This window comes from Anguilla anguilla, chromosome 18, assembly GCF_013347855.1.
Source record: "Anguilla anguilla isolate fAngAng1 chromosome 18, fAngAng1.pri, whole genome shotgun sequence".
Taxonomy (NCBI): Eukaryota; Metazoa; Chordata; class Actinopteri; order Anguilliformes; family Anguillidae; genus Anguilla; species Anguilla anguilla.
In genome coordinates, this window is record NC_049218.1 from 15,055,008 (window position 1) to 15,082,210 (window position 27,203).

Consider the following 27,203-nt stretch of genomic DNA (forward strand, 5'->3'; position numbering starts at 1 on the left):
CTGCTCAGAGATGCACAAACTTCCTAAAGGGCATGGCAAATATTCCAGACTGCTCTCATTTTGAGGCAGATCCCCAAGAACGCAGAACTCTTGTGGTGAAGCGTTCTGGTTCATTTTAAACATGCTTCAAAAAGAAGCCTAAGGGGCGGGGGGGTGGGGGGTGGGGGGGTGGGTTGGTGGGGGAAAGTGTACTTCCAGACAGGACAGAAGACAGGGGGAAATTAATTGAAAACTTCAAGTTATTTTTTTTTTACTTTTTATGAATTCAGTATGAGGTTTTTCCAGGGCGTGCGCTATGTGTGCTTTGCAACTGTTATCCAAACATTCTTCTAGCTTGTGCATCGTCTATGGTGGAGCTTGCTGGTTGCAGCAGACAAGGAAATTAAATGTGTTCTTGAACTTGCATATGGGGAAGATTGGAGCTATATGTACCTCAAAATAAAACCAGTTCACATAGCATATCAGATGTGCCTGAGAAGTCATAATCTTGTTTCCATTCCACCATGTCATAAATCTTGAGACAAAATCAGATAGGATCCTTTCATACCCAGCAGTATCTAGCTGGGATTTTGAGCCATGGTTTGCCAGGAAACATCTGAGGACCTGTGTTAGAGCCTAACCACACCATTAAATAGAGTACAGCTACAACAGTTTCGAGCAATAAAAAGTATGAAAAATATATTCCAGATCACCTCTTTACCGACAGCTCCAATGAGATTAAGCGATTGTCTATAATTTCTGGTGTATTGCTATGAAAATGCAAGCTGACTGTAAAGCCAAGTTTACTGCAGACTTTACTGTATCAGGTTATCTGATCTCTGAACTTTGTGGAAGTGTGTCAGGACTTATAAAAATATAAATGTGAAGGATGAGAAAAAAACAGTGATGGAACACATTTGCCAACTTCATGTGCCAAAATACTTTCAGGAAATTTTCTCTAATGATTTTATCACATTGGAGATTACCTGAAACCATTTTATCACCAATTTACTTGTCTTCATAAAGTTTGTAGCTGATGATCATTTTAGTCATGCTGTGTGCAATTTTACTGCTTTGAACTGCAGACATCTGCCAATCAAGTAATAAATCTAGATTTCCTTATGAATTACTGTGGATTACTGCCACAATGACAGAGTAATATCCATACTACTCATTCAACAACTTTCCAATGCCAAGTGCTTTGCTGACTGTCAATTTCACACAGTGTTACTACCGTTCTACCTAAGGACAATTCTAAAATTTTCACAGCTTAAAAGTATTAGCCAAGTTAATTTTTAAAAAATTATTATTGAGAGCCAAGAATGCTGGGTGGCTCATCTTTTAAGGCACTACTCCGGTGTTTGGACAGACCCCACAAGTATTAAATCTGGACTGTGCCAGTGTGCAGACCGGCAGCCCCACATGAGTGGCACAGCTAGGGAGGTATTCTGTCAGGCACTGTGCCAGCCACATCACTTACTAGCAACAGGCACCCCTGGTCTTTTAGCTAACGCTGCACATTAGGTGCCTCCTTCCGAATCATGTCTATGCAAGCTCAACTTGTGATCTATCATGTAATGAAAACGAATAAAATAAAAATGGCAGTGCTATAAAGTCTTTTTTCTGAATGCATTAGTGCACTTTTTAAACACAAATGCCAAGCTTGGCACTTAATGAAAGGAAGTACTCTGGCCTCCTACACAGGAAAGATATAAAAACTGCAGTCAGACAACATACCAATAAAAAGTAAATACATTTTGTGGATAATCAATTTTTAAAAAATTGGCATTATAAAGTGTGAATTACTGTCTCGTAAAAATGTGTTCTCAGGATATATAATAAATACAGTTAGTTCCATTGCTACCAGTCATAACAAACTAAATATTTCATAATTAAAGATTACATTTTAGCCAGCAGTTAGACTTTTGTGGACTGCCCAATCCATAAATTATGTTACGGTTACGTCAGTGGAATAACAGTGGAATTTGAAATTCTGAATTGTAACTATAGAGAGCAGTGGTCTCCAACCATGGTCCTGGAGAGCTACAGGGTCTGCTGGTTTTCATAGTGACTCTGCACTTCATGAATCAATTAGAGCAGTTGATTACACAGTTAACTCAACTCACCTGGTGTCTTGGGTCTCAATTGGGTGCTGATTTTAAGGTGAAAACAAAAACCAGCAGACCCTGTAGCTCTCTAGGACCAGGGTTGGAGACCACTGATATAGAGGAAAATGAAACCCCCTCCTCTACTACACAAAGCTCCAGACTTCAGAAGCTTCTTTTTAACAAGTTCCAATAAGTCTGTTAACAGCATTCAGGCCTTTCCAGCCCCAAAATCTCAGCTCTTGGTGAGAGATTTGGAAATGGCCCATAGTGTGCTATGTCCTGATCTTCAGATCTGAATGATTACAGGCCAATCATGATGCACTGCTAACAGCTCTGGAGATACATCAATCTACATGGCATTACATCATTATATGACACTAAAATGCCCTCTAATGACAGCAACTTTGGAAATAAATTTGCCATAATTTAGTGTTAATGAGAAAGAATAACATCCATGACAGATGCCGGGGCAGTGTAAAAGTCCACCGATGCAGTGATTTGTACAATCCCACCCCCCACCCCCCCTCCCCCGGCCCCAATTGAGTTTCAAGATGCTACTTAGACTTACAGGATAACAGCATGAAAATAAATCCTAAACACTTCTTATTGATCCACTTGATTTCAATTTCAGCAATAGACTAAATGTAGTTCTGCAGTAAAAGGGGTGAGCCTCACTCGCCAATAAATACAAGCGCTTGATCCATAACGAATGATCACAGACTTAATTAAGGCACTGAGTAAAACAAAATAAAGTATGTTCTCACTGACTTATTGTACTCTGTACGGAGTGGCATGGGTAACAAGGAGGGCAATGTGGTTCCAATAGACTTGCTCTGCGCCTGTGGTGATCTGCTAAATACTGTAATGTCATACAACCCAAATATGCTCATGTTTATAAACACAAAGGTACATATAGACCCACCCTTTCATAGCCCGTGTACAACATTGAGAACTGCTCAGGTCAAACCACTTTTGTATTAGGAAGAATGTGAGCTATGCAGGCACCTGTTTTTGATTTCATAGGGTGAGGTCGAGCGGCTTTTCCACATTTCCGTGTGTGTTTGTGTTGATGTGCCTTGTGTGGCGTTCCCGTTAGCACCGTAATCCTGGCTGGGGGAGAGAGCGGGGCTCAGCGATATGTTAACATCTCAGCACACACTCCAGTGTATATACATACGCACACGTTCATATACACAAATCAGCCCTCCCCAGAGAACCTGCTCCACGCTGCAACACAATCTCTGAGAAATAGAGGTATGCAAACCGGCGTTAGGTTTCCTCTTAGTGTCAACAGTCCTGGGCGGTGGGCTGAGTTGAGCCACGTTTGACGAGGACAAAGACACGAGGGCATGCCAAATTACATCAACTGGTTTCACGTGTTATATAAGATCTAAAAACAATTGCAGTGGAGCCAGTGCATTGAGGAATATTAACCACTGAATGCAGGGAGGGGGCTGGTGGAAGGGAGAAGTGATAAAGCCATACATTTTCTATGTATCATTTCCACACAGAACAAAATCTGTCTTGAATGTTTTAAGGGAAGCAGTTATTTCCAATCAGAGATACTGTACAGCCAGAATTATGACATCAGTGACAGTCCTGACTTGTGTTTGTTTGAAACTAAGCAACAGGGCAGATATGGGAACTTTAAAAAAAAAATTACATTTCATGGCAGTCTGATAAGAAACTGACATTTTTTGAAGGGGGGGGGGCTTTGAATCTTAGTCCAAGTGACACAACATTGCAGAAAACATAGAGCAATACATTGCAGAAACATTTTCCATGCACTTTGATAAAACACAGCCAGGACATGTGTTCTCCATCTTCAAATTAAACAGGAGTCTAAGAGGCAAACCCGCTTCATAGGCACTGCAGTTTCCAATGTGAGCATACTGTGCTCAAAGTCACTCTTTGCACAAGGTACACAACTAGAGCAACCAGACCACACAGAGCAAGAGTCAAACTCAGGTAGCATAACATCCAACCGCCTTTGATCAGCACTGGACCTCATTGTTTCTGGCTCTAAATTATCTGGATGAGTTTGCCATTCAGCTCAATGTGTGGAGTGTGGATGAAAAATGTTATCACATGAGAAGCTGACCCCAGTGTGTTGAGGTGAGTTCCAATTCTGATGGGTACCCCCCAGAGCTACATATGTCAGAGATTAGTCACACTCTCAGGTTCAAAAAGCCCTCTCTTAAATCTGTAAACGCCAGTGAGAATTAAAAAACAATCCCTGTGAGCTGCTATTACTGACCCAGCTAATACTATAATTGACCCTTTGTGAAGCCCCACCCAAGTTTCATTATCCTTAAGTTACTAGTTTAAACTCAAAGAGAAAATTTCTATTGGAAATAAAGGAAAAGCTACAGAGGATTATCACAACCTGTATTGTAATATAATTAATAAAAGTAATCTCAAACAAATCAATGATTGTAAGGGGCACATTTTATATTATTACTATAATCTTTTCCTTATCTGTAGCGATCTATCAAACAAGTAGTTACACTTGCATCCCAATCAGACAGGCACCATTGTTCTAGTTTTCAACCAGCATTAACTAAATTAGAAAATCATTAACACGTTCACATCAAGATCATTGACGATTTAACTATTAGCAAATAAAAGCTTTAAGTTTTACTTTACAATTACTGTAGTCACTCTTGCAACTACCCCATGTGCACTGTTTTCAGTCAATTACATACCTGCAAGTCCCATGAGACATCTGGACATATTTTACAACTTTCAAACCTATATAGCTATTAATACATCAAAAAATACTGGCTTTTTAGATGGATCCAAACATGACTATGAGGATTTGACTTTATATACAATTCATTTAATTTTTTTTCCTTCAAAAAGAAACATACATCTGATGACACAGCCATGCATAGTTGCTTGATATATCCTAGGTTATGTAGGTAGCAAATGATCAACAGATAAGATAAACAATATCGGTATGTTTCTATAAAATGATGCCTTCGTTTAACAATATGTGCATTGTGTAAATGCCAGATTTTAATAATTGGCAAGGATTCTCCTTTTCCATGTGTTCTCTTTGTCATGGTACTCCTAGCAAAACAGTTTGGTCTTAGTCATTTATCTGTTCCATTGCTTCTTGGCATGTCCTTGTGGCAATATTATGAAGTGACTTCTGCTGCTATAATTGCTAGCTCCAAGCCCAAATTTAACTGTGCCAGCACCAGAACTGAAATTTGACTGTTTCTGAATTGGGTCTTGTCAAGGCTGTGTGGGGTTTGTACAAATACAAGAGCTGAGAAATTGAGCCAAACAGGGATCCTGCTCAGCTCAAATATGCATGATGTGTATATGAAATGAAGTATGCAGGCCCAAGTCCTCTGCCTCTAACGTGAGACATTTATGTTCTGGAAGTCATTTCCGATTAGTCATTAAAAAACACAACCCTTGTTACAACAACTAAAGCTTTGAGTGAAGTCTTCAATGCAGGGCTCTGCTATCTAATCAAAGCCAATTGCTCAGGTAGCTGACAACATCATCGGGCGTGGTGAGGATGAATGGGTCACAGGCATGGGTCCTGCCCAACTGCTTTACCTACAGACCAGGCGGGTGTTGGCGGTAACGGGTTCTGACAGAACTGGGTTACATGTTGCCTCCAGGATCACAAAGCATGTTTTTACCAGATGTGTTCTTATAAGCACAGGGGTTATTCTCCTCTCCAAACATTCACCTCAATAAATAACTTCCAAAGACGCAAGCCATCAAATCATTTTACTTCTGCTCAAATGTAGTCTTTTTGAAAAAGCATGATTATATAGTTAAATCTCCTCCACCCTGAATCTTCAGTTGTCTCAATGCACCTGATACCTACTGTTTTCTCCCTTTCATGTTCAACAAGTGCAGCAATTTGTTATTTGTTCTTCAAAAATAACAAGTAACAAAAACAACCACCAGCCCCTGAACTAAAGCAAAATCAAGTAATTCTCAAAGTTCCTGAGTATACTGAATTCATACTGAAAATTAATACATTTATCAGTATAGGCAGATAAAGGCCTGAAAATTATACACTGCTGATCAGCTGATAGTATTTATGTAAAACACAAGCTAAATGTAAACACCGCTCAATACCTCTAGGCTAACAGCAAACCATAAATTAAAATTCAAGTCCTGTGGAAAATGCAAACAGTAGACTGTGCTGACCATTGTGACATGATGCAGACAGTGAAGGGGGCTTCACAACACAGGATCTGTGGCACAAGTTGTATCCCTTGCTGAATCAAAGTGACTGAGCAGCACAGAGGCTGTGGAAAAAGGTAGCCAATGAGTAAGGACAGTAACCACCTCAGGGGATTTTCTTCCCCCCTAAGTACACATTTGATTTTGAAGGTCATAAAAGTGAATAGTTTCACATTTTATATTTAATGAGATGAAGCATGTTTGGAATAAAATATCTAGATTTATTCTAGCTGTTCCAAGTCACTTTTTATTTATTGATTTTTTATTTTTATTTTTACATGTACCTGTTGGTTTAAAATTCTGTTGCAACATCACAATGGAATTGTATGTTCAGTGTATATTGTTCAATATGTGAATTAAATGTTAACCGAATGGCAATGAATAGGTCACTATGACCTTTCAATAACAAAATTAAACACCGATGAAAAAGGCATGGCCACATTTTCTGAGGTTAGGTCCCGACTGTGTGAGTGCCAACTGTGGCTGGGAGCTCCAGGGTAACAGGGGTTAAGGCAACAGGGCTCCGCAACTCATCGCTCTCCAGTGACCCTCACTGATCGACTGGATCCCTCTAATTCCACCTGTTGGGCTGAAGCGTCTCATCTCTCTGAAAGCCTACTTGCAGGCTGTGGTGATAAGAAGCCTTGCTTAACATCACATGATTCGGAGGAGAGCAGGTGCTTGTTTTTGTTCTCCCAAACCAATAGTGGGGGTCCAATTAGGAGTACTGATATAAGGGGAAAAAATGCATAATTTTTCACTTCTGAATTCCAAATGACCTCCCAATAACTTCATGCCTGCCCATGTGTTCGCAGAGCATATTCTGTAGACGGGGTTTCATTGTATTCACTGGAATCTAAAGGCTAAAGCCAATGCACAATGAAGTCTGAAGCCACTCGAATTTACAAACACATTCTTCACACAACAGCGGCTTCACTGTCCCTATTGTCATATAACACAGGACAAAATGTATCCCCATCAACACAAAACAAAGACTGAATGCAAAAATATCACCCATCTGAGCTGTCCATTCAGCACCATTTGCTTTGTTTGCTGCACAAACTTATTGAGCCAATTTCCTTTCACCACAAAGAAAGGATCTACCAATCACATCCATTGACACAAAAACATACGCGTGTTATTTTACCTGTTGCATTACAACTGCAGCATGATCAATATTGGAACTCAAACACAGATAAAGTAATTATGCAACCCTTTAAACAACTGTAATTCAAGTTCAATACGTACTTGAGCTTTTTTTATTTTTTAATTTCCAAAAACTGCATTCACAATTTTCCTCTGCTTGAATACCACGTTTTACTAAAGTGTAACCTCCAATGGTGCAATAACCACTATATTTATGCAATACCTGATCTGTCTCTTGATGTACAGCAAACCAAAAACCAAAGCAAACCAAAGTGGTGTCTGGCCATGTTTTAAATCCCATTAGCAGTAAACCATGCATGTGATCTTGCTGATAATGGACTCATTCAGAGAGAAGATGTGTGCATTTCACCCTTAGCTCTACTGCACATCCCAGGAAAAGAAAATTCTGTCCCCACAAACAATACAGGGTAATCCAAAACGGCACCTGAAACTCTTGTCTGGTGAACGCAGTAAATAATCAGGCCAACAACTGAGCTGGAGGCTGTTCATTCTTGTTCTGACAAAAGTAAAAGGAGAATTGTTTCGACACTGAAAGCACGTCCTCACAAAACTACTTGTGAGGAAGTGAGGAATGCAAATTTTCTCAAGGAATGACACTTTGTAGAACAAAGGACATACCAAAAGTGAAGACTCTGGTACTCTAAAGGTAAAGCATAAAGTAATGTCAGTGGTGTCCTCAGTTACAGAGTAGGGATATTATCTGTGAAACATTCAGTCTTATTCAAATCAAAATGAAAGGGTTTAAAAAGAAAAACTAAATATAGCATGTACAAAAATTACTTTGCACTTTGTTTAGCTAAATATAGTATAAAAATGTCCTAAACTTAAGGATCAATAGTGCTAAAACATGATATTAACATGATCCACAATATTTATTACTTGACAATGCTAATCTTTTAAAGGCACAAAATAATAATAATGTGCACAATTTAAATATTCTATAACATAACTTATTTTCAATCCAAGAATATATGGATGGGAATAATGAGAATATTGTGATTGAAGCAGGTGGTGTGATTGTTCTTATCCTGAGAGAATACTTCCTTATTAACTGATAGATATATATTAGAAGTATTAATCTATTACATTTAAAAGCAACCATATCATGCTATAGTGCTGAGAACAGTGTTTAAAATATTTGTACATTTACTTATGATTTATGGATTTTCACACTTTCTTTTCCTTAAAACATAGACAGCAAACCAACTGGTTCCCCATGTCATGCACATTGGCAGTTTTGGCTTCTTGGATGAACTAATTTAGTGTTTTACTGAATAAAGAGTAATCCATGAGAGCAACCAATGAAAATAATATCATAAACATTTTAATTGTTGTTTTAGTCTTTAATCTTTTTTCAGCTCAATTTATTTCTGTACATGAAACTGTACTATCACGCAACACATTTTTACACTACTTACAGTCACCCTATTGGGGCTCATACCTAATAGATCCATTTACAATAGGGAAATAATATGTCCTATCTAGGCTATAGTCATATTTTCACTCAGATCCTGAAACTAACATCTGTGAGCACTGGATCTTTGACATACAGTGGAAAGAGTCACTAAAAGAGACATTCGTGAACAAGAAGCTGGTGCAAGCTGATGAGACCAAAAAGCATTGACACACCAGTTCAAAACACTACCCCAACGAAAGAACAGTTGAACTGTTCAACTAGCAACCTAATGATTGAGGGATCAATCACAGAGCCAGGAAACTGAAAGATTCAGGACAGCATCTCTGTATTAAGGAAATATAATTCAGGGAAGCAAACTGATTAGTGGGTGTTGGAGGCTTTACTCCGATACAATGAATCTGATACAAAGGTATCAACCCCACCTTTTCTGCAGCATTGTGGTTCTGTTGTTGTTGTTTTTTTATTTTTTTTGCAATCTTGGCACTGTTTCCTTTGTGCACATCCTGTGATCACTCTTGCCTGCTAAAGAGGGGGCTGGACCAGAGAACAAGGATAATTAGGGTAGTAATGAGGGGGGAGCTTTGAAGGGCTGCTAGACTTTGTCAGAAGGGCAAACAGACTACAGCAATCCCTGGCTCTCTGGTAGACCCAGGAAAAACTTAAAGCAGGGCCTACATCTGGTCCTGTTTAAAGGTGTCAGGTCCCGTCAGTCAAGTTCAAGATTAAAAAGACCAGGAAAGAGGTTTCTTTTGGCTTCCTTCTCCCAGAAACATTCTACACCCCCCTCCCCTCTCGAAAGAAGCAGAGGTCCTTATAACATACCGCAGAAAATTCAATTTTACTTTTCCGTTCCATGCTTCCGAGACCATAGCAAATTTCATTACACACTTATGACAAATGAAATTATTTCAGAAAGATAGTCTTTCCCCCAAAATTTCTGCAAAATCAACATTTATAAAATCAACATGTGAACTAGATAAAAGCAGATATTCTTTTCATATAGTATACATTCTGGTACACTTGTTAAAATGTGCATCACACAGGAGTTTAATTTAAGATTCTTTGAAATAGCTACATTTATACTTATTTAAATATTGAGATATCAAAGATGACTTCACATAATATTGTTCCCTGATTTCAGATTATGACATCTCATCATGTACCACAATATTGGCCATGAATTTTTCAAAGAAATTCTACAGGGGTACTTATCAAATTTTGGTGCCCATTAAAACCTCATGTAAAATCAGGTTAGAGTGACAGGCTAATAAAACCTCATTGGCCATATTTTAATCCTCAATCCTGCAATGGTGACTTTTCCTATACAAATTTGTGTCAACAAATTTTGGGAGAAAGGAAGGTTTCAGTATATCTTCATCATAGAAATCCCATAGAGTTCTTAGAGTTCATAGAGTCCAGTTCACTGGAGTACTGTACTCTCCTTATTTCGAAGATTTAAACAAGCTTCCCAACTTTCCTCCTTCAGTGAAGTATACAACGATGGATCCTTTGCAGAAGCAATTTTGGCAATATAATGACTGGAAGACCCACAACACTTTGTTTTGAAAAATTAATTGAAAGCATGGCAGAAAAGTTGATGTATAACTAAGGAGGAAAGGAATGAAGGATGGATTTATTTTGTAAATTTATGTGAATAACAATGACACGTCACTACAGAAATGTATAAAAATACATAAACAAATAGATTGTTTCCATGGAGACATAATAGCAAAAAAGTTAAATAAATAAAAGTAGCTAAATAAAATATTATGTTCCGGTGTTCAAGCAGACAGAGATTAGAGTATTTCTGGTCGGTTTTTTGCTTTGTCCAGGAGGGATTTGGCAATGTGCATGGTTTTCTCAAACTGTTGCTTTTAGGCCAGTGTGGGCTTATTGTGATGTGTGTGAACTCCCACATTTCAGCAAATGTAACTGTTTTCACTTGTACTGGAGTTCACTGTCAGAGATACGAGTTTGCTACTCCATGTCTAGGTAAGTCTTCTTTTATTTTGTGGATTATAACTGTAGACATAATGGTGTGATATTTGTCCAGCTTGAAGCATGAGCTTGAAGCATGTGCTGTAGTTCATGGTAGAAATATAGTCCTCATTGTTCCATGTAAAAAGATCAGTTGCCACAAGCTGCCACAGTGCGTCAGGGATCACAGATTCCTTGATGTTTGATGGGCAGCATTCCAGACAGGTGGGACATTTTCCAACAATATCCTTGATCCGCTTACACATCCTTGGCCAAAATAGTATGTCAACGTCTCTGTTTTCATGTCTCCTTACCCATGTGACCGGCATAGATGCATTTAACAGATCTCCTCTGAGTGAGGTGAGGATAATGATTTTCTCTCTAATGTCATGGGTCGGCAACACCCAGCCTATCCTCCCCATTTGTCGGTCTCAGTCTCTGTTCAGATTTCCTTAATTTTCGTGTCACTCATGGGCAGGGCAATGAATGTCGGAACAGAATAACACACAACTCTTTCTCTATCTGTGCATAGCTGATTTCACTGTCAGTCAGTGTCTTGGCAGCACAGCCGAAGGAAGGGCTGCATCTCGTCCATATATTGACACACACACTTGAAGCATAAAGCGCTTTTCTGGGTTGTAGTTGGCATGTACTGGTTCTGGATCTCTTGTGAGGTTGTTCATGCTCTGGAAGGGTTGGTCATGCTGCTTATCCCAGGCAAACACATGTGATGGTTTTTCGATGCAGCAGGATGGTAGATGCAGCAAGGCATTGACATCGGAGGCACCAGGTGCTAGCATGAGTAGTTTACTTAGCATTATCACTAACTCTACGCAGTTATGCAGGGGCTCTATTCCTTGTATGGCATTCAATCTTTGCAGGGTCAGGTTTCATGCTGTTCATCGTGAGGTGATGTTTGAAGTAGTTAACCTCTTGTAGCAACAGAATACATTGTATAGGTATTCTATATTGCACTTGTATCGTTATCTTGATGTTGTAGGTCTATCATATCTTGTCATACCTCATTCTAGTTTGACTTGTCATAACTTTCTGATCTAGATTATGCTTACTGTGTGAATAGGACTTGATGTTGATGGCTATAAATAATTGTTACATAGTAAGTATTTTACCTTATCGGACCTGTGTTTTGTAGTTGTCCGATAACCTTCAGTATGCACTTATTGTTCGTCACTTTGGATAAAAGCGTCTGGATTAGCTGTAGTGGTTTAATCACAGGCAATAAGACCAGCAAAGGAAATTGCCATAGTCCAGAGTTGAAAGAACCAGTGTCAGTAGAGTGGAGGAGAAGGGATGATTCCTTTGCTTAAAAACAACATCTGCATGTCCAACTCAGCACAACAACATGGAAGGAGAATGAGAGCAAATTAGCATATACAATATGCTGCTTTTTGCAGGATAAATAAGTGAGCCCTTCTGCAGCATCCAGACTGAACAAGGGAATATAAAGTTTTAACCAGGTTAAGCTTCAGGTGACAGTCTGGCATCCCGCTTAAGATGTCCTTCAGGTAAGCTGAGAAGCACTGTGAGATCTAAGTGTCAGACTGAGGAAAAGACAGGAAAAGCTGAGCATCAGTGTAAGTGGTATGAAAACCCATAGGAACAGACTGCATATGTGAAAAGGGAAGAGGGGCTCAGCACAGAACCTTGGGGGACACCTGTGGGAATGAAGCCACCATCCCAGGAAGGTCCAGGTAGGAATCAACCCACTTAAGAGCGGTCCCCAAGATCTCCAATGTAGTCAGGGTGGAGAGGAGGAGTGTGTGATCAGATCGTAAAAATATTTATTAAGAAACTTTTCAATAATTTGAAGGAGAAAACATCTCAAAGTACCCAAACAGCAATCGTTTTGGAATGTGGGAACATACGTTGTTTAGTAATAGAAATAAGACCAGTTGTTATTAGAGATCTGTTTCTTGTAGTAATGTGTGGCCTGTAGTGAGTAAAATAGTCACCAGCTGGCACTCCTGCAGTCCTGTGTGGCAAGAAGTGCATTCAACAGTTACAGGCTCTCCTGCAGTAGTGTGTAACCTTCAGAAAAAATGCACCCCCTTGAATTTTTTCCACATTTCGTCTTGGCTCTCCTTAAAATTTTTATGCATTGAAATATTTCTCCCTTCACAAACACAATAAATCCAACACATTTATCATGTAAAACATTTTTATTCAACATTTCTTTCAAAAATGAAAGACATTCTCATTTTCAAAAATACCCTTTCCCCTTCTCTTCTGTCTAACCTCTCCCAAAGAGGCCAACTCCATAAAACAAAGAAGATACTATGTCTGGACAGTTTCTCCCATTTCAGACATTGAGCTCTGAAACTCAGTAAATGTTGTAGTTGGCCTCTTGGCCACTTCTCTGACAAGCGCCCCTCTTGTCTGGTAACTTGGTATGAACAGCTTGATCTTGGCACCTTGGCAGTGTCTGGGTTGTTTTTTCCATTTTGTTACACTGCACTGGGTTGTTTTCCCCCATTTTGTTACAATGCCCCTAAGAAGGTCAATATTTGTCAAGGTTTTTAAAAACTTCACTAGGTTTTTGCTTCCTAAAAACTTAATCTTGAAGTTCCAGGTAGCTCCTTGGTCTTCAATATAGCACGATTGATCTGATCAGCTGTTTTAGTTGTGAGACCTCACAGACTTGGTATTTATTCGGCAATCTTGCAATTAAACACAGGTGGATTCAAAATCAACATAGGTGGACCTCATTAATGTATTTTGCAATATACGTCAAGAAAATGGAATACACCAGGGCCAATTTAGGGCATTAATACAAAAGGGATGAATATTTAGTCAAGTCATTTTCAGGTTTTTATTTTTAATAGAATTCTGAAGACATCTTAACACTATTTCTTTTTTGACTTTATGGAGTGTTACTTTATAGAAGTAAAAGATTATTTAAATAATATTTTAGTCTTTCATTGCAAGAGGGGCGGGGTGGGGCTTTCTGAAGGCACTGTACATGATACGTACCCATTAGTTTAATTGCACTTGTTGTTACATGAACAATCACTCACCCTTAATCCCATTTAATCCCAATCCTGTCTCTCAAAGAGTGGAAACCAAATTAACTCAGTGAGGAGCTACAAGTTGATAAATCACCACTGACAAGTCCTAAAACATCAAAACAGCTACCGACAAAGAAATAAAAATGAAATAATATGTAACTCACAGGTGGTAACATTCAACAAGTGCCACATTCTTGCACACTTCATACGTTTCCTGGGCAGATTTAATATATTTTACTTTGCTTGAAGAGGACCCACTGAGTCAAATTTCTCCTTTGGTTGAGTTGGATGTCCACTGGCAGGACCAGGACAGCTGCAGCTGCAGAGTATAAAATAAACCTGAAAGATGAGGGGAAACCTAATACTGTTTCGAGTGAGAGAGCCATTCAGCAAGATTTTTGTGCGCCACAAATCTCCCCCTCCACCTCTCAAAGCTTCACCATCCAGCTGATGAGAGCACAGAGGGAGTGAAACACAGAGGACTGCGGGAGGAAGGGCTGCCTGCTTCTCAGTGCTGCTCCTTGTGAAAGATATCAAAAGTCAGATGCAGTGCACTGCTTTAGCTGAAGGTAAATGCAGCCACTTAGAAGTGTTGATTAAAACTGCAGGGGGCTTATAATGGGCAATGGAGCCTGTGAAAGGTCTTGAACCAAAACTGGAAGTTTGGCTCTGACCACTGTAAAATTTCATTGCAGAAGGTTGTCTGCTCGCTTAATAAAGCAAAAATCCTTATCACTGGAAAAATTGTGTTCCCCCAGCTGAATAACGGTGAAAATGTGTAAACCATGCAGATTTTCTGCGTTTCCATTTTTGAATCAGAGTAAAAATGCAATAAAAATACAAGGTAGACATTCGTCCACTAGACCTGCAAAAACCATTGAAAAATGTATTCATATCTACAGATGGATGCATTTTCTGAATGTTTGTGCCATGGTGAAATCTCGTTCAATCCTAAATGTATGCTTAAAAAAAATACTCTATGAATACCAAGTCGCTGGGGACACTATATTAACTGAAATAGAGGTTCTGACATCCATACTGTGTTCCAGAGGACAGAGTTCAAAGCGCACACTGCAGCACTAGTGAACTAGTGGGACCAGACTGCTTTGAGACAGAGGGTCAAACCAAATCCCTAAAGGCTGGGAACACTCAAACTGCCAGGTGAAATCTCCACGCTCATAGATCCTGCTGCCACCCCATCTCGTCACAATCGCAGGCCTCCCCGGGATTGTTATTAACAATATACATAATTGTGGCAATTCCTCAAAAAGAGGAAAAAGAAATCATCACATTCCTTCGGTATGCTCATAAATAACTCCTGACAGCCTGAGAGTCAAATTAAGGAGATGAAACTCGTCTGCCCATAATGAAGGAGGCATGTTTCAGCCCAGGGATCTGGAAACTTGATTTTGTGCAAAACCCTGAGGGTGACAGAACCTAAAGCCAGCTCTCTGGGTGAGCTTTACTCCTTTGGAAGCTGCAAACATCAGGATCTGGAAAAATCACCCGTGCTCTCCTGTCAGTTCTGCACAAGGCTCATTTGAAGCCAAAACATCAGTTTGCTTGTTTTCCAAGTAAGACGTACACTCCCCCTAAAATTTGCACAAACTACACACAAAAATTTCCAAGGAAAACATTCTGTTTATTTTAATTTAGGATGGTTATAAATGAACATTCACATGAGTTTTGACACACACAGACAACCATATTGCAAACACATGCAATGACATATTCAGCTAGTTGCTAATAAACACTTTAGGTATGTCAACAGTTTAATGGTAATGACAAAGACCATGTGCACTGACTGGTGACTGCTGGTCAATTAGGAGTCCTGCAGCTCCACTACAGCTCTGTGCTTCTGTGGCCAGAACACGTCTCGGCTGAACTGAATATTGGTCAACAGGAAATAAAGTAAAAGTGCATGTAGAGCCAAAAACATATTTTGTAAAATGATAAGCATTCATGTGAACTGCAGGGGTGTTTATTTCACTGTACATGCAATTCAATTTGAAGAAATGTATAATGTTGAGATTTAATTTTGACAGTTGAGTTTGGCCGTTACCACTTTAACTGATTTGTAGACTCTCACGTGATGGTCCTGTAGTTCAACTGCAGAAAAATTGTCAAAAGGTCCATAACACTACAGTGCAAAACCAGTGGATTTAACTGACAAAGCCAAGGGTCATGCTTCCCATTCAGTGTCACTGAAGTTACTGCATCTTAATCAGATAAGGAAGGAATTTTCGACACACCTTTTCCATGATTTTCCGTGAAGATATCAAGTGTAAAACATACACAATATAACACCCTATTCTTATTCATCCATGCACAGTTAATCTTTGTAGAATTAGATGGGTACAAGCTTGTTCTGTGCAAGTAAGAGAGCAAGCTAGCTACACTAGTTTAAACAAGACAGAGATATTGATACCTAGACGACTAAGCCAAAACCATAATGCTGATACTGGCAATCCATTTATTAACTGTCAAGTTTGAAATATATCAATCCCACATTCAATGCTCAAATTAAGGTAACACGGTAAAAAAGAAGCTGACAAGATAACCTTCTTAAAAACAAAACATGCTATTATGCAGCACCGAATTGGCGAGCTAACTTTAACAGACTCGTCACTGTACTTTGTGATCAGTGTTGAAGGTCATTTTACATGTTATTTTACAAATTGAGTGAAGACCTCTTATTGCAGAGCCTGATCAAATGGTACAGTTTTTGTTAAAAGACTGTTAGTGTTTCAGAATGAATTGTCTTTAAGTGTTTCCAATTTCAAGTTCTTTGTGCTGATCGCATATTAATTATTTCCAAGCTTTTCAGGGGCATACAAGCAGTATCCAAAAGATTAAAACTCTACAATTCCCTTTTCCACGTCCCAAAGTGCTTGTTTTGGAAAGACTGGTGGCCACAATCCACTTGCTCCTTCCATTCTTGTTTTGTTTGTGTTTGCACACATTTTCTACTCAACAGGGATAAATTACAGGAAATAGCCATTAAATGGATTTTCACTGAAGCATTTAGGGGCTAAATTCAATTTAGACATTATTGGATCTAGTGCTTTGTTGATCTGCTGATAGCACAAGGCATAGCTTTTTATGATTTCAAAATAACTGCACCACTGTTAAAAAAAAAAAAAAAAAGAATCAAAATTATTATTGATTTAAACACATTGCCCTCAACAGCACTGACACCCTGATCATGTAAAGAACGCCCTTTAGCAGAAGCGCAACTAGAGCTGAGATATGATCACACATGAATACTGAATTCCCCTGATTTTGTTTCACTGTGGTCCAACCAATTCAGCAGATTCCTTTGACTGAGATCAACAACTGGTTTGTGTAAATCACACACACATTTCAATCAAACCAAAACAAACCATTCCAGATTAAACGGGTGCCATTAGGTCATCAGGTCATCTTGCCCGCCTTATTGAGATAAAATGTTGGAACTAAGAGGCTACTGATACTGAAAATGAGTTTTCATTGAATTACTGACCCCTAGGGTTGCAACTTATTGGTCACAGACAAGCAAAGATACCTGCCTTCATGTGATAAGTATAGTCTGTTTGAGTCACACATTTTTAGCATGCTAAATTCAGCCCAATGATTAATCTCCAAAGCACAGCATTGGGAATATACAGTGATGTGAAAAAGGAAGTAAGTCCTCTTTCAATTCTATGGTTTTACATAATAGAACATAACTAACTCATCTAGTCCCACCAAGTCCTGACAGATAAATCCACCCTCATGTGACTCATAACACACACATTTTACTTTGTTATATTTACTCATCCAAAAACGAGTCAAGATGCAGAAGCCAAGCGTGAAAAAGTATATCAACAAAGAAACCGCTTCCCTTAAAAAGAATATTGCAGCACTGCTTAGCTCTGCAGAATTGCAACTCAATGAAGCACAATGTTTCCGGAACACTGTTCTCTGGACAGGCAAGACCCAAATGGAGTTCAATACACAATGCCACGTTTGACAAAAACCAAGCACCGCATAACACGGCAGGAACCTCATGCAAACCTTCAAGCATGGTGGTGGAGAAGTGATAATTTGGGGCTGTTTTACAGCCACAGGACCTGAACGCCTCACAAACATTGAGTCCACCATGAATACTCCATACCTGTGTATTCTAGAGGAAAATGTGAGACCATCTGTCCAACAGCTAAAGCTTGGCTGCAAGTGGGTCATGCAACAGGACAATGATCCAAAGCCCAGCAGTAAATCAACAGAATGACAAAAAAAGAGAAAAGAATCAGGGTTTTGGAATGCCCAAAATCAATGCCCAGACCCCAACCCCATTGAGATGTTGTGGTGGAAACTTAAGAGACCTGTGCGTAAACAAATGCCCTCAAGCATCAATGAGCGGAATCAGATTTATAATGAGGAGTGTGCCAGAATTCCTCTGATGTGATAAACTCACAAAGAAAACGATTACTGCAGGTCATTACTGCTGAAGGGGGTCCTACAAGCTACTGAATCAGGGGGTGAACTTACAGGCTTCTGCATGTTGGCTTATTTTTGGTTGTCTAAATAATGACAAAGTAAAATAAGTTGTGCTATTTCGAGGTTTTATTCATTGTTAGGACTTGGTGGGGACTAGATGAGGTGAGTTACATCCCAATATGTAAAACCATGGAACTGAAAGTGTACTTTCTTTTATGCATCACTGCATCAGACAGGAAAAACAGATAGTTGCAATTTCAAAATAAGGTTTTTAAATTTTAATTACAGAATACAGCAGTGCATAAGGTTTTAAAAATGGAAAGAGAATAGCCTGTTTTCACTGGTTCACATTTCTGTAAGCCTGTCATGCAATACATGGTTTGTTCACCTTGACACTTTAGCCGCACAACCACTGAGAGCACTGAGCTGTGACACGTCTGAGCTTCAACTGAAATGTTTCTAATCAAAGCATTAAATGAAGGAAAACATAATTACTATGGAAGTTGAATCATTACCCTTTCTCAAGAATCTGTTTAGAAATTCTTGTGTGTGTGTGTGCGTGCGTAGGCAGTAAAAACAGTGGAAAATGTGATTATGTAGCATAATTTACTGCAAGAGATACTGACTCTTCAACTACTAAATGCCTCTCAAATATTTTAAAATATATCTTCTCATGTTTCTCTTTGGACAAAACAACATCTGCTTGAAACTCACATTTATCAGTTGAGTAATACTACATCTCTACACCGGGCAAGCTAGAGTTGAAAAAAGCACACATGTTTTGATCGCACATCACAACACAAAATGTTCTTTGGATTGAATCTACTGAAGCAGCAAATGTAATGTGGAAACTTTCCTTATCAATTTACAAGTACGACTAACTTCCCATTTCAATTGTACTGAACCTTGACTGCTACCAGTTTTAACATTTATGGCAGAACATATTTTTGGAACCTGTATTTTATTGGGGATCACATGTTTAACATGCTAGAAAAAAATACAGAAATTACCCTGACCAGCTTAAATCAAATGTAGCTTCCTTCAGCGCAATTTAAATATAGATGGCCAAATAGCCTCTGAAAAGCCCCCATACAGTATGGAAATGGTCAAGATCTTTTTTTGTCAAGCATCTGGAGAAATTTAACAAAACTACAAGCATTTAAGGCTGACAGGAAGTCTACAGGGTGGACAGCTTGATTCCCCCATGTGATAAACGTGGTGGCGTTTCTGCACAACCCCTGGCACAACTACTATCTTCACAGCAGCTTTCACTTGAAAAAAGCTTGAATGATCATGCAAAATCTGAGAATGCAAACATGTTACTGCTGTTTAAAATGAAGGTCCAAAGGTCACCATGACTAAAACTAAGCTCCTCTCTCTGGACAATTTCCTTTGATTTGCCTTTTGAACTCTGGAATAGACAGGAAACTGCTTATTATAAACATCCCTAAAATTCATTTCTGCAATGCAGAATTTGAAGGTTAAAGCTATAAAATAAGTCCTTGGACCTGGCCAACCCCTGGTATGGATTCTCTCAAGGGTTTGGAGAAGGAGGGAGAGAGACAGAACAACAGAGAATCAACTCTCAAGGGCAGGGAGGAGGGAGAGACAGAGATAGAGTTAGTCAGAAAGATGAAAAGAGAGATGGAATAAGGAGTACGAGAAGTGAAATGGCCTGTGATCACGATGTGCCAATCCCTCAAGTTTGGGACTCTCATTCCAGGCCTCAGACAAAAACAGATCTGGAGGAGGCTCAACTAAAGGACAAAAGCTATACGGCTGTTCTTTCCTTTGCAGCAGGTCAAGTAAAATTCAATGTCAGCTTCAATTTAGCAAATCACACAAATCATTTTCATTATCCATCTGTTAAAACAAAAGAAGAAAAATAGAAAAACTCAGATTCAACACCCACGATCAATAAAAATCAAGGTCAATAAGAGCCAATGAAGTGGTTAAAGCTTATCCACAGTTGGAGGTTATGGCATCCATAGTTCTTGCACAGTGACCAGCCACAGCCCTTCGGGAATATAGGCAAAACCGTAGCAAGATAAAGGCAGGCCCGACCATGACTGATCAACATTTAAAGACCGATTTCTGCAGACCGTTCTAATGAGCTGAGCTCAGAAGGGAGTCTGTGGTGACGAGAAAAGAGTAAAGGCCAATGTTATGAATCTGTTCTCCCCACCTGCCAATAGTCAAACAGGGGTGGCCCGATTTCTCTGGGGAACGTCAGGTCCATCACTAGGCCCATGTGCATGGAATCGTTCTGCTGCTGTAACAATTTTTTGCAGAAGTTTGGAGGTATGAATCCTGAGTGAGGCACTGCAGTTGTGTCCTAACTGCAATGTATTTAAGATGGACTGTATTTAAACTGTATGCAAAGTTTTTACTTCACCATGCTAAAGGCAATGGTTGGCTAGTTGAGTCAGGGTTTGCTTCAATGTGAAATTTTCCTCGATATATTTCCAAATAAATTGCTCCTCACTAAGCAGTTGCAAAATAAATACCTTGGTTTTGTTTTTGAATCACATTCCAGTGTTTTCATAATCAATTAAATGGTTCCGTGTAACTTGCATGGGAACTTAAAAATAAATACAAGGGGTTCTTGCTGCTCTATGAAAATGCATTCTGTGAAGGCTTTCCATAGTAAATCAGATGGCTGGCCCCAGTACTGAGTCATCTGATTTGAACTATGCAAGCTGTTTATGTTACGAGAATAAAACAATGGCACCTGCTCAAAAACAGCAGATTTTACCGGAACAACCAATTTTTTTTCCCACCAAATGTGTTACAGTGTAGATAACATTGTTTTCCAGACACTGTACTGATTTCATGGTTTCTTTAAAAAAGTTTTTTTTTTTTTGCGGTCCATTGACAACCCAAAAATTGCAAGTAAAGCAAAAAAATAAAACATATTGCAGTCTTGAATTGGCTCAATATCATCTTGTCAAAACTGAGATCCAGGACCAAAGCACTTTCATTTTCTGGTGAAGTCACTCCTAAGCCTTATTCATTTCCATATCTGAAGCAGTTTTCCAGATCATAATTCAACAAAGGTAGTTGCAGTCTCACCTCTCTAGGCCGTATGATTCCATATGATTCACTTTCATCTATTAATAAAAAACACAGGGCACAAAAAGACTATTTAAGGCATTTGAGCTAGATGAAGAATGACCACCTCAACCTGGCAAAGACTGAGATTCTGGACATCTCTGCCATGTCTTCCCCCCACGTAACCTCTCTCATCCTGGGCGGCACCACTCTACTAGCTTAATGTCCCAAGAAACTCAAAGTGATACTTGTTGACAAATGACAGTGTGGTGGTGAAAACTGATTAGTGATTGCTTTTTTGTTTCAGAGTCTGTAGTTTTTTGCCATTGTACATTTAATGAAGTTTAATGTTCATTTGAGTAGTTTTCTTGTCTGTATAAAATAAGGTAGATGACCAGAATCTAGTTTGCACTAATTGTAATGGCTGTCTCTTTTGGGACTACAATTTCCTGGCACCGTATTTCAATAAGGGCGACTTTTCTCACACAATCTCAATATGGTGGTAGCAAGAACTTCAAGGCGAGAAAAAAAAGTTGCTATGACTGACAGCCATGTTTCCAATTAAATGGTCAGACCAACTCAAATGTTAGGCACATGAGTAACCAAAATGGTCAAGGCAGTAATCAACCAAAACTTGTTTCCTCCTGCAATGTTTCCTCATGCACCAAAATATGAGTAACACTACAGTCACTGACAAACAAGATGAGATTGGAGAGCTCTCAGATCATACAGTTTACTCTCTGCCTGTGTTCCTCAGAGGGCCGTTCGGTTCTCAGACTATGCAGGGAGGCAAACACCACACTCTGGCAGTTCCAATTAGGCATATCAGTAATGACAGCATTTGGCGCCACCTGAACTTAGCTCCCCTCAACACAGCCTATGTAGCCAAGCATAACATGCTGCCGAAGAATAGGCCAAAGTGATATGGCATAAGCTCAATATCACTGCTTGCCATAGTGTTTCAGCAGAGAGCTTCAGCTGAGAGATATATTGTCCATACTTTATTAGAAACAACTGCTCCGACTCAATACTTTCAGAACCAAAGGAAAAAGATAAATGTGCGTGAGATTATAATCTTTTCATATTTTGCATTCTATTGATCCTTAAAGACTGTCATGGCTCAGAACTGGCTACCTTCAGCACAAGGAGAGCATAGGTGTAATAGTTACAGAACAAATAAATGAATAAATAAATAAATACATAAATGAAAAATGGACCCTGCTGCACTTGAAGGAATATCTCTGGTGCATCTTATTGATGCCCTGATGTACTGGTTTGGCCAAAAACAGCCAGCCCAGAATGGGGAGCTGATAAGTGCACTCCTACACACATCCCTGGGAACATTAATTGGCTCCAGATAAATGTTACAACACAGTCGCACACTATCTACTGTGTGCATCATGCATATTCAAAAATGGCATGTGGGTGGCTTTAGAAAATCACATTTTTACAAATCATTAACAGCTAGCATTGCTGTTTAATGTCACCTTTCCTCTACACTGTTTTATTTGAACCAATTCCCAGCGTTTCAGACCAGGCAGTCTCGCTCACCTTGACTGCCCTCAAAAGAAAGTACAAAGAAACACCGCTTTCACATCCTTCATGATTAAAATTTTTTTTAAATTTTATTTATTATTTGATAAAATCAACTGCAATGTATAAGAAAGAGAAACGAATTCAACTTCAAATGAACACCACTATGGGTGAAAGCTCTTTTTTGAATTAGCCAAATTTTTCCAGCTCCACTGTGTGGAGGTTAGACTCTGCAACAAGACAGCCTCAGAAAAATGACATTCTGACAAAGCCATTCACAGTATACTTCAGAGTCCGTCTTGCTCAACTGTTAAGAAGCCACTTGCTAGATTTATCGGAGGCCCCAGGCCAACATTCTCTGTAAATTACATTAGTCTTTTGAATGGGATATGGTTTACAACAATTGCTCAGACACTGCTGCCTAACTAAACAGGCAAATGTCCACAACCTGCCCTGCATCAGCCAAACCCATGACAGTGATGCAAAGGGCAGAACACAATTTAGGCTAGGAGCATACACTGGAACAGCCTTTTGCTACAAGCAAACCCAGCAAATGATGCCATTAAGCACTCTCAGCCATTTGAACGAACCACTTCAACAAGAGGAGCCTTGTGTGTTTTAACCTCCAGCTAATTATTACTTACAAGGGAATTCCAGCCAAATATTAACATTAACATGTTGGTCCTCACTTTATAAATAATTATTCACCCCATTTATAAGGTGTCATGTAAGTTTAACCCCCCCCTGCCAAAATGAAAAGCACAGGCCCACCCCAAATAATGGTCATACACGTCATACATTACAGGTTTATTACATTAGTCGTAACCATTACTAGGATATTCAAGTGACACAAAATAAGTGTACCGATGGTTTAGGTTCATTTAAATAATTACATGCTTCCTGTCTTTACAGGCAGCTCAGGGGCCCAATTGCAAATAACTTGTAGTTAGTAGTTAGCAAGATGGTTGTTTGTGAGGTAAATTCAGCTATTTTGCTCCATTAAATTTACATGGTTTCCACAGTGTAATGCTGTAATATTACCCATCTCCAACATGGTTTAAGCTGCAGTATACCTTAAACTTGGCCAATTGCACCTTTGCTTCCCTAAATTGCCAATAGCCTATAATCATGGCTATAGCCTCACCATGTAAAATTATGCACATTATTACAAAAAGCATGCCATTACTGGCCAAGGTTTATAATTATGTGAGGAATGTGTGTGCAGTCAGAGGGGCAGAATTCAGTTAAATACTGGAACAGCCTTTTGCGCAACATATAGAGCCACGCCCAAACAATGATGTTGGTTGGGTATAATGCCTCTGCATTCCCCCATTGTATGCTGAAATTCACATAAAATTAAAATATTAATCCAAATGTTCAGTTATGTCCTAACTATTGTGATTGTGAAAAATGTAAAAGAAACAACAGAATTGTCACAATTCACAGTATTCACAAAACACCGCTTAATTGATAAGAAGATGAGTTATATCCCAATGACATCACTTAATGTGGCCTTTTGCAGATACTAAAGAAAGACTTGGTTTTGGCGCAGTGAAATAAAATAAAGCACACTAAGTGTTTTAGGGTGATATATAGAATTAAATAAATTATGATTGTTGGGTTGAGCTCCCCTATAATAATTAGTGTCATTAATAACAAGTAAACCACTGGAAATGGATGACCCTTCTAAAGGCACTGCTGGTTTGGAGTGCAGAACGGTGCGCACTGCATGTGTGTGTGATCTCCTACCTGTTATTGTAATGTTGCTGTAGATGTTAGAGAGCTGTTCCTTGAGGAGGACCAGTTGCATCTGGGCTGCTTTCTCTCTCTGAAGCTCCAGCATCATCTCTGGGTGGTTGGCCAGCTTGCAGCCCTTCTGCTTGTCCAAGGCAATGTCGCTCCTCACAATATCTGTAGTAGCAACAAGGTGATATTAGGTTTTGGTTTACCTGCACAGCGATTAGCCCAAAGACTCTGAAAAGTCCATTTATGAACAGTCAGCTTTTCAGTTTCTCAACTTTATTCAAAACAAGTTCACTAATCACAGAAATTAATTGTGATAAAATTAATTTTTAAAAGAACTATCGCTTTAGTGAATTAAGTTAGGTAAATTAATTCACTAAAGCAATTCACAATAAGATAATAGGCTTACAACTGAAAAAGAATTCTTCTCAAACCCCCCAGCTAGATTCATGCAGTGGTACTCCGAGTACGTGAGAGCACACGTGCATGTTAATTTCCATTTTGTTCAAATCAAAAGTTTGAGATGAAAACAATCATGTCAAGTTACTGAAGTCTTAAAATAGTTATTGGCTTTGGTTTTAAATCAGTTGCACATCAGTTAAAGTAGGCTACTAGTGGTGCAATGACAAATACAGGTGCATAGACAATAGATTTTCATTAATTAAATAGTTTTGGGGCAATATGATTACCTTCAAATGTTGATTCCCCCCAAAAATACAATAATCATCACAATTTCTTAATTGTAATTAAAACAATAATTAAAAAAAAAGGTTTATATTCACTCATTCTATGGCTATGTATACAAAGTGCTGTAATTTCAACATGGTGAAAACAAAGTGTATAAAAACACCGTTGAATAAATTCACTTTAACCACATGTTAATTTGTCTGATTGAAAATCTAAATTTCTGGAGTACAGAGCCAAATCAAAAAAAAAAAATTTGTCCCGAACATTATGAAGCTCACTATGTATAATGCATTAAAATACAATAATATATTGTGAATAATTACCTTTTTATTTCCAGAAGTTATGTTGCATTTGGTCTGTCAAAAACAGATGCAGAATCATGCCCATTTACACAGTAAACCATGCCCATCCTTAATTATAAGCCTATGTACATATGAAACAGAACAGAGAATTTAAGAATCCTCCATGCAAAATATTCTAATGAGATCTTCATGGAATATCAGGCATGGCATCTGAACTGGAAAACCACAGTACTTGAATGTAGTACCTGTGGCAATGATGTTAGTCTTGTCTGAATATCAATACACAAAAATAAAGGAAAAAGATCACCTAAAAACATAAATACATTTTTTTATTATCTGCAGATATTACAATAACCCAGTATGTGACATGTGTAAAACCAAGCTTGACAAGACAGCACAGTTGATGTAGGTTGGAAGACCTTGAAGAAGTTTTATATGTACAATAAATTAAAAGGCGTATGTACATCAGGCTACTTGGCTACTTTCCATTACCTCTATTATTTCAAAATCAATTATCCAGACAAATGCAGGTTCTTCAGTTCCTCAGTAAACTGAACAAATTTCCATGTCAATACGATGTTCCTATCTTTCCCATACCTCAAGTTCCACTGCCATTGCCCATGATGTTTGAGGTGTTGGTGTAACATTTGATGGGATTTGAAAAATGTGGAATCATGACAGAATTTTAGAATGGTACAATTTGTAACTTACAAAAACAAACCAAGTTATTTTTGGCTAGAGTACCACCACAAAAACAAAAGTAACAACATACAGATTGTATGTGTGTGGTGAAGAGTGGTGAATGTTCCCTTAAAAAAAACATCCAAAGAAGGTAAATATTTTCCCCTGAAAAACCAGAACAGATAAAATATCTTATTTGTTGCAGAAATCCTGTACTGTAGAACTACACATTCTAGGGAGAGTGACATGCTCTTGAGACTTGATTCGGTGGATTTTATTTGGGTGTATGCGTTTCTGTGACTGTGGTTAGGAGTGCTGCGGGGCGATTGGTCACACTGTTGCCCAGAGAGGGAGGCTTCCAGTTAACAGGATAACTGCTGTTAGCCAGTACCAACTCTGGGCTTCTTGGTGGCCCTTCCTATTAAGGTATAAGGACTGGGCACCATTTTGGATGAACTGGTCAGTCTGACATCACAGCAAGAAAGATTGATCGCATGGTGACTGGGTGCAGCACCTCCTGTCCTCTCCTGAGCCCACACTTCTCTATTTTTTGTTTCTCTTTGCTGCTCAACAGGAGGGATGTGCACAAGGCATGGTCTCTAAAGGCACAGGCCTAAAGAGAGTAAAAGCCTGTCTGTAAAGGAACACATGTACAGATTCACCATCGCTCTCGAGTTATAGCCACAGCCAGCAGTTCTAACTAAGTAAACGTGTTATCCTGCAAGTAAGCTAAAGGAAATGCACCCACACAGGATCAGTATATTTATTAACTTTACATGTTCCTATGATTCTGCAACATAGCAATGCACCCATAACCCACATTTAGCACAGCTTCCAGGCTTCCCAAAAGGATAGAAGA

The 27,203-nt window shown here is 38.9% G+C and overlaps 1 protein-coding gene across 4 annotated transcripts in view; it reads right to left on the reverse strand.

The window, feature by feature from the left end:
* Positions 1 to 27,203, reverse strand: part of hpse2 (heparanase 2) — a 101,255-nt gene that overhangs the window by 64,483 nt on the left and 9,569 nt on the right. For all 4 annotated transcript variants that reach the window (XM_035400902.1, XM_035400901.1, XM_035400899.1 and 1 more), the window contains exon 3: positions 24,681 to 24,842. In XM_035400902.1, the coding sequence (XP_035256793.1) occupies positions 24,681 to 24,842 (162 nt within the window). The remainder of the gene's footprint in view (positions 1 to 24,680; positions 24,843 to 27,203) is intronic.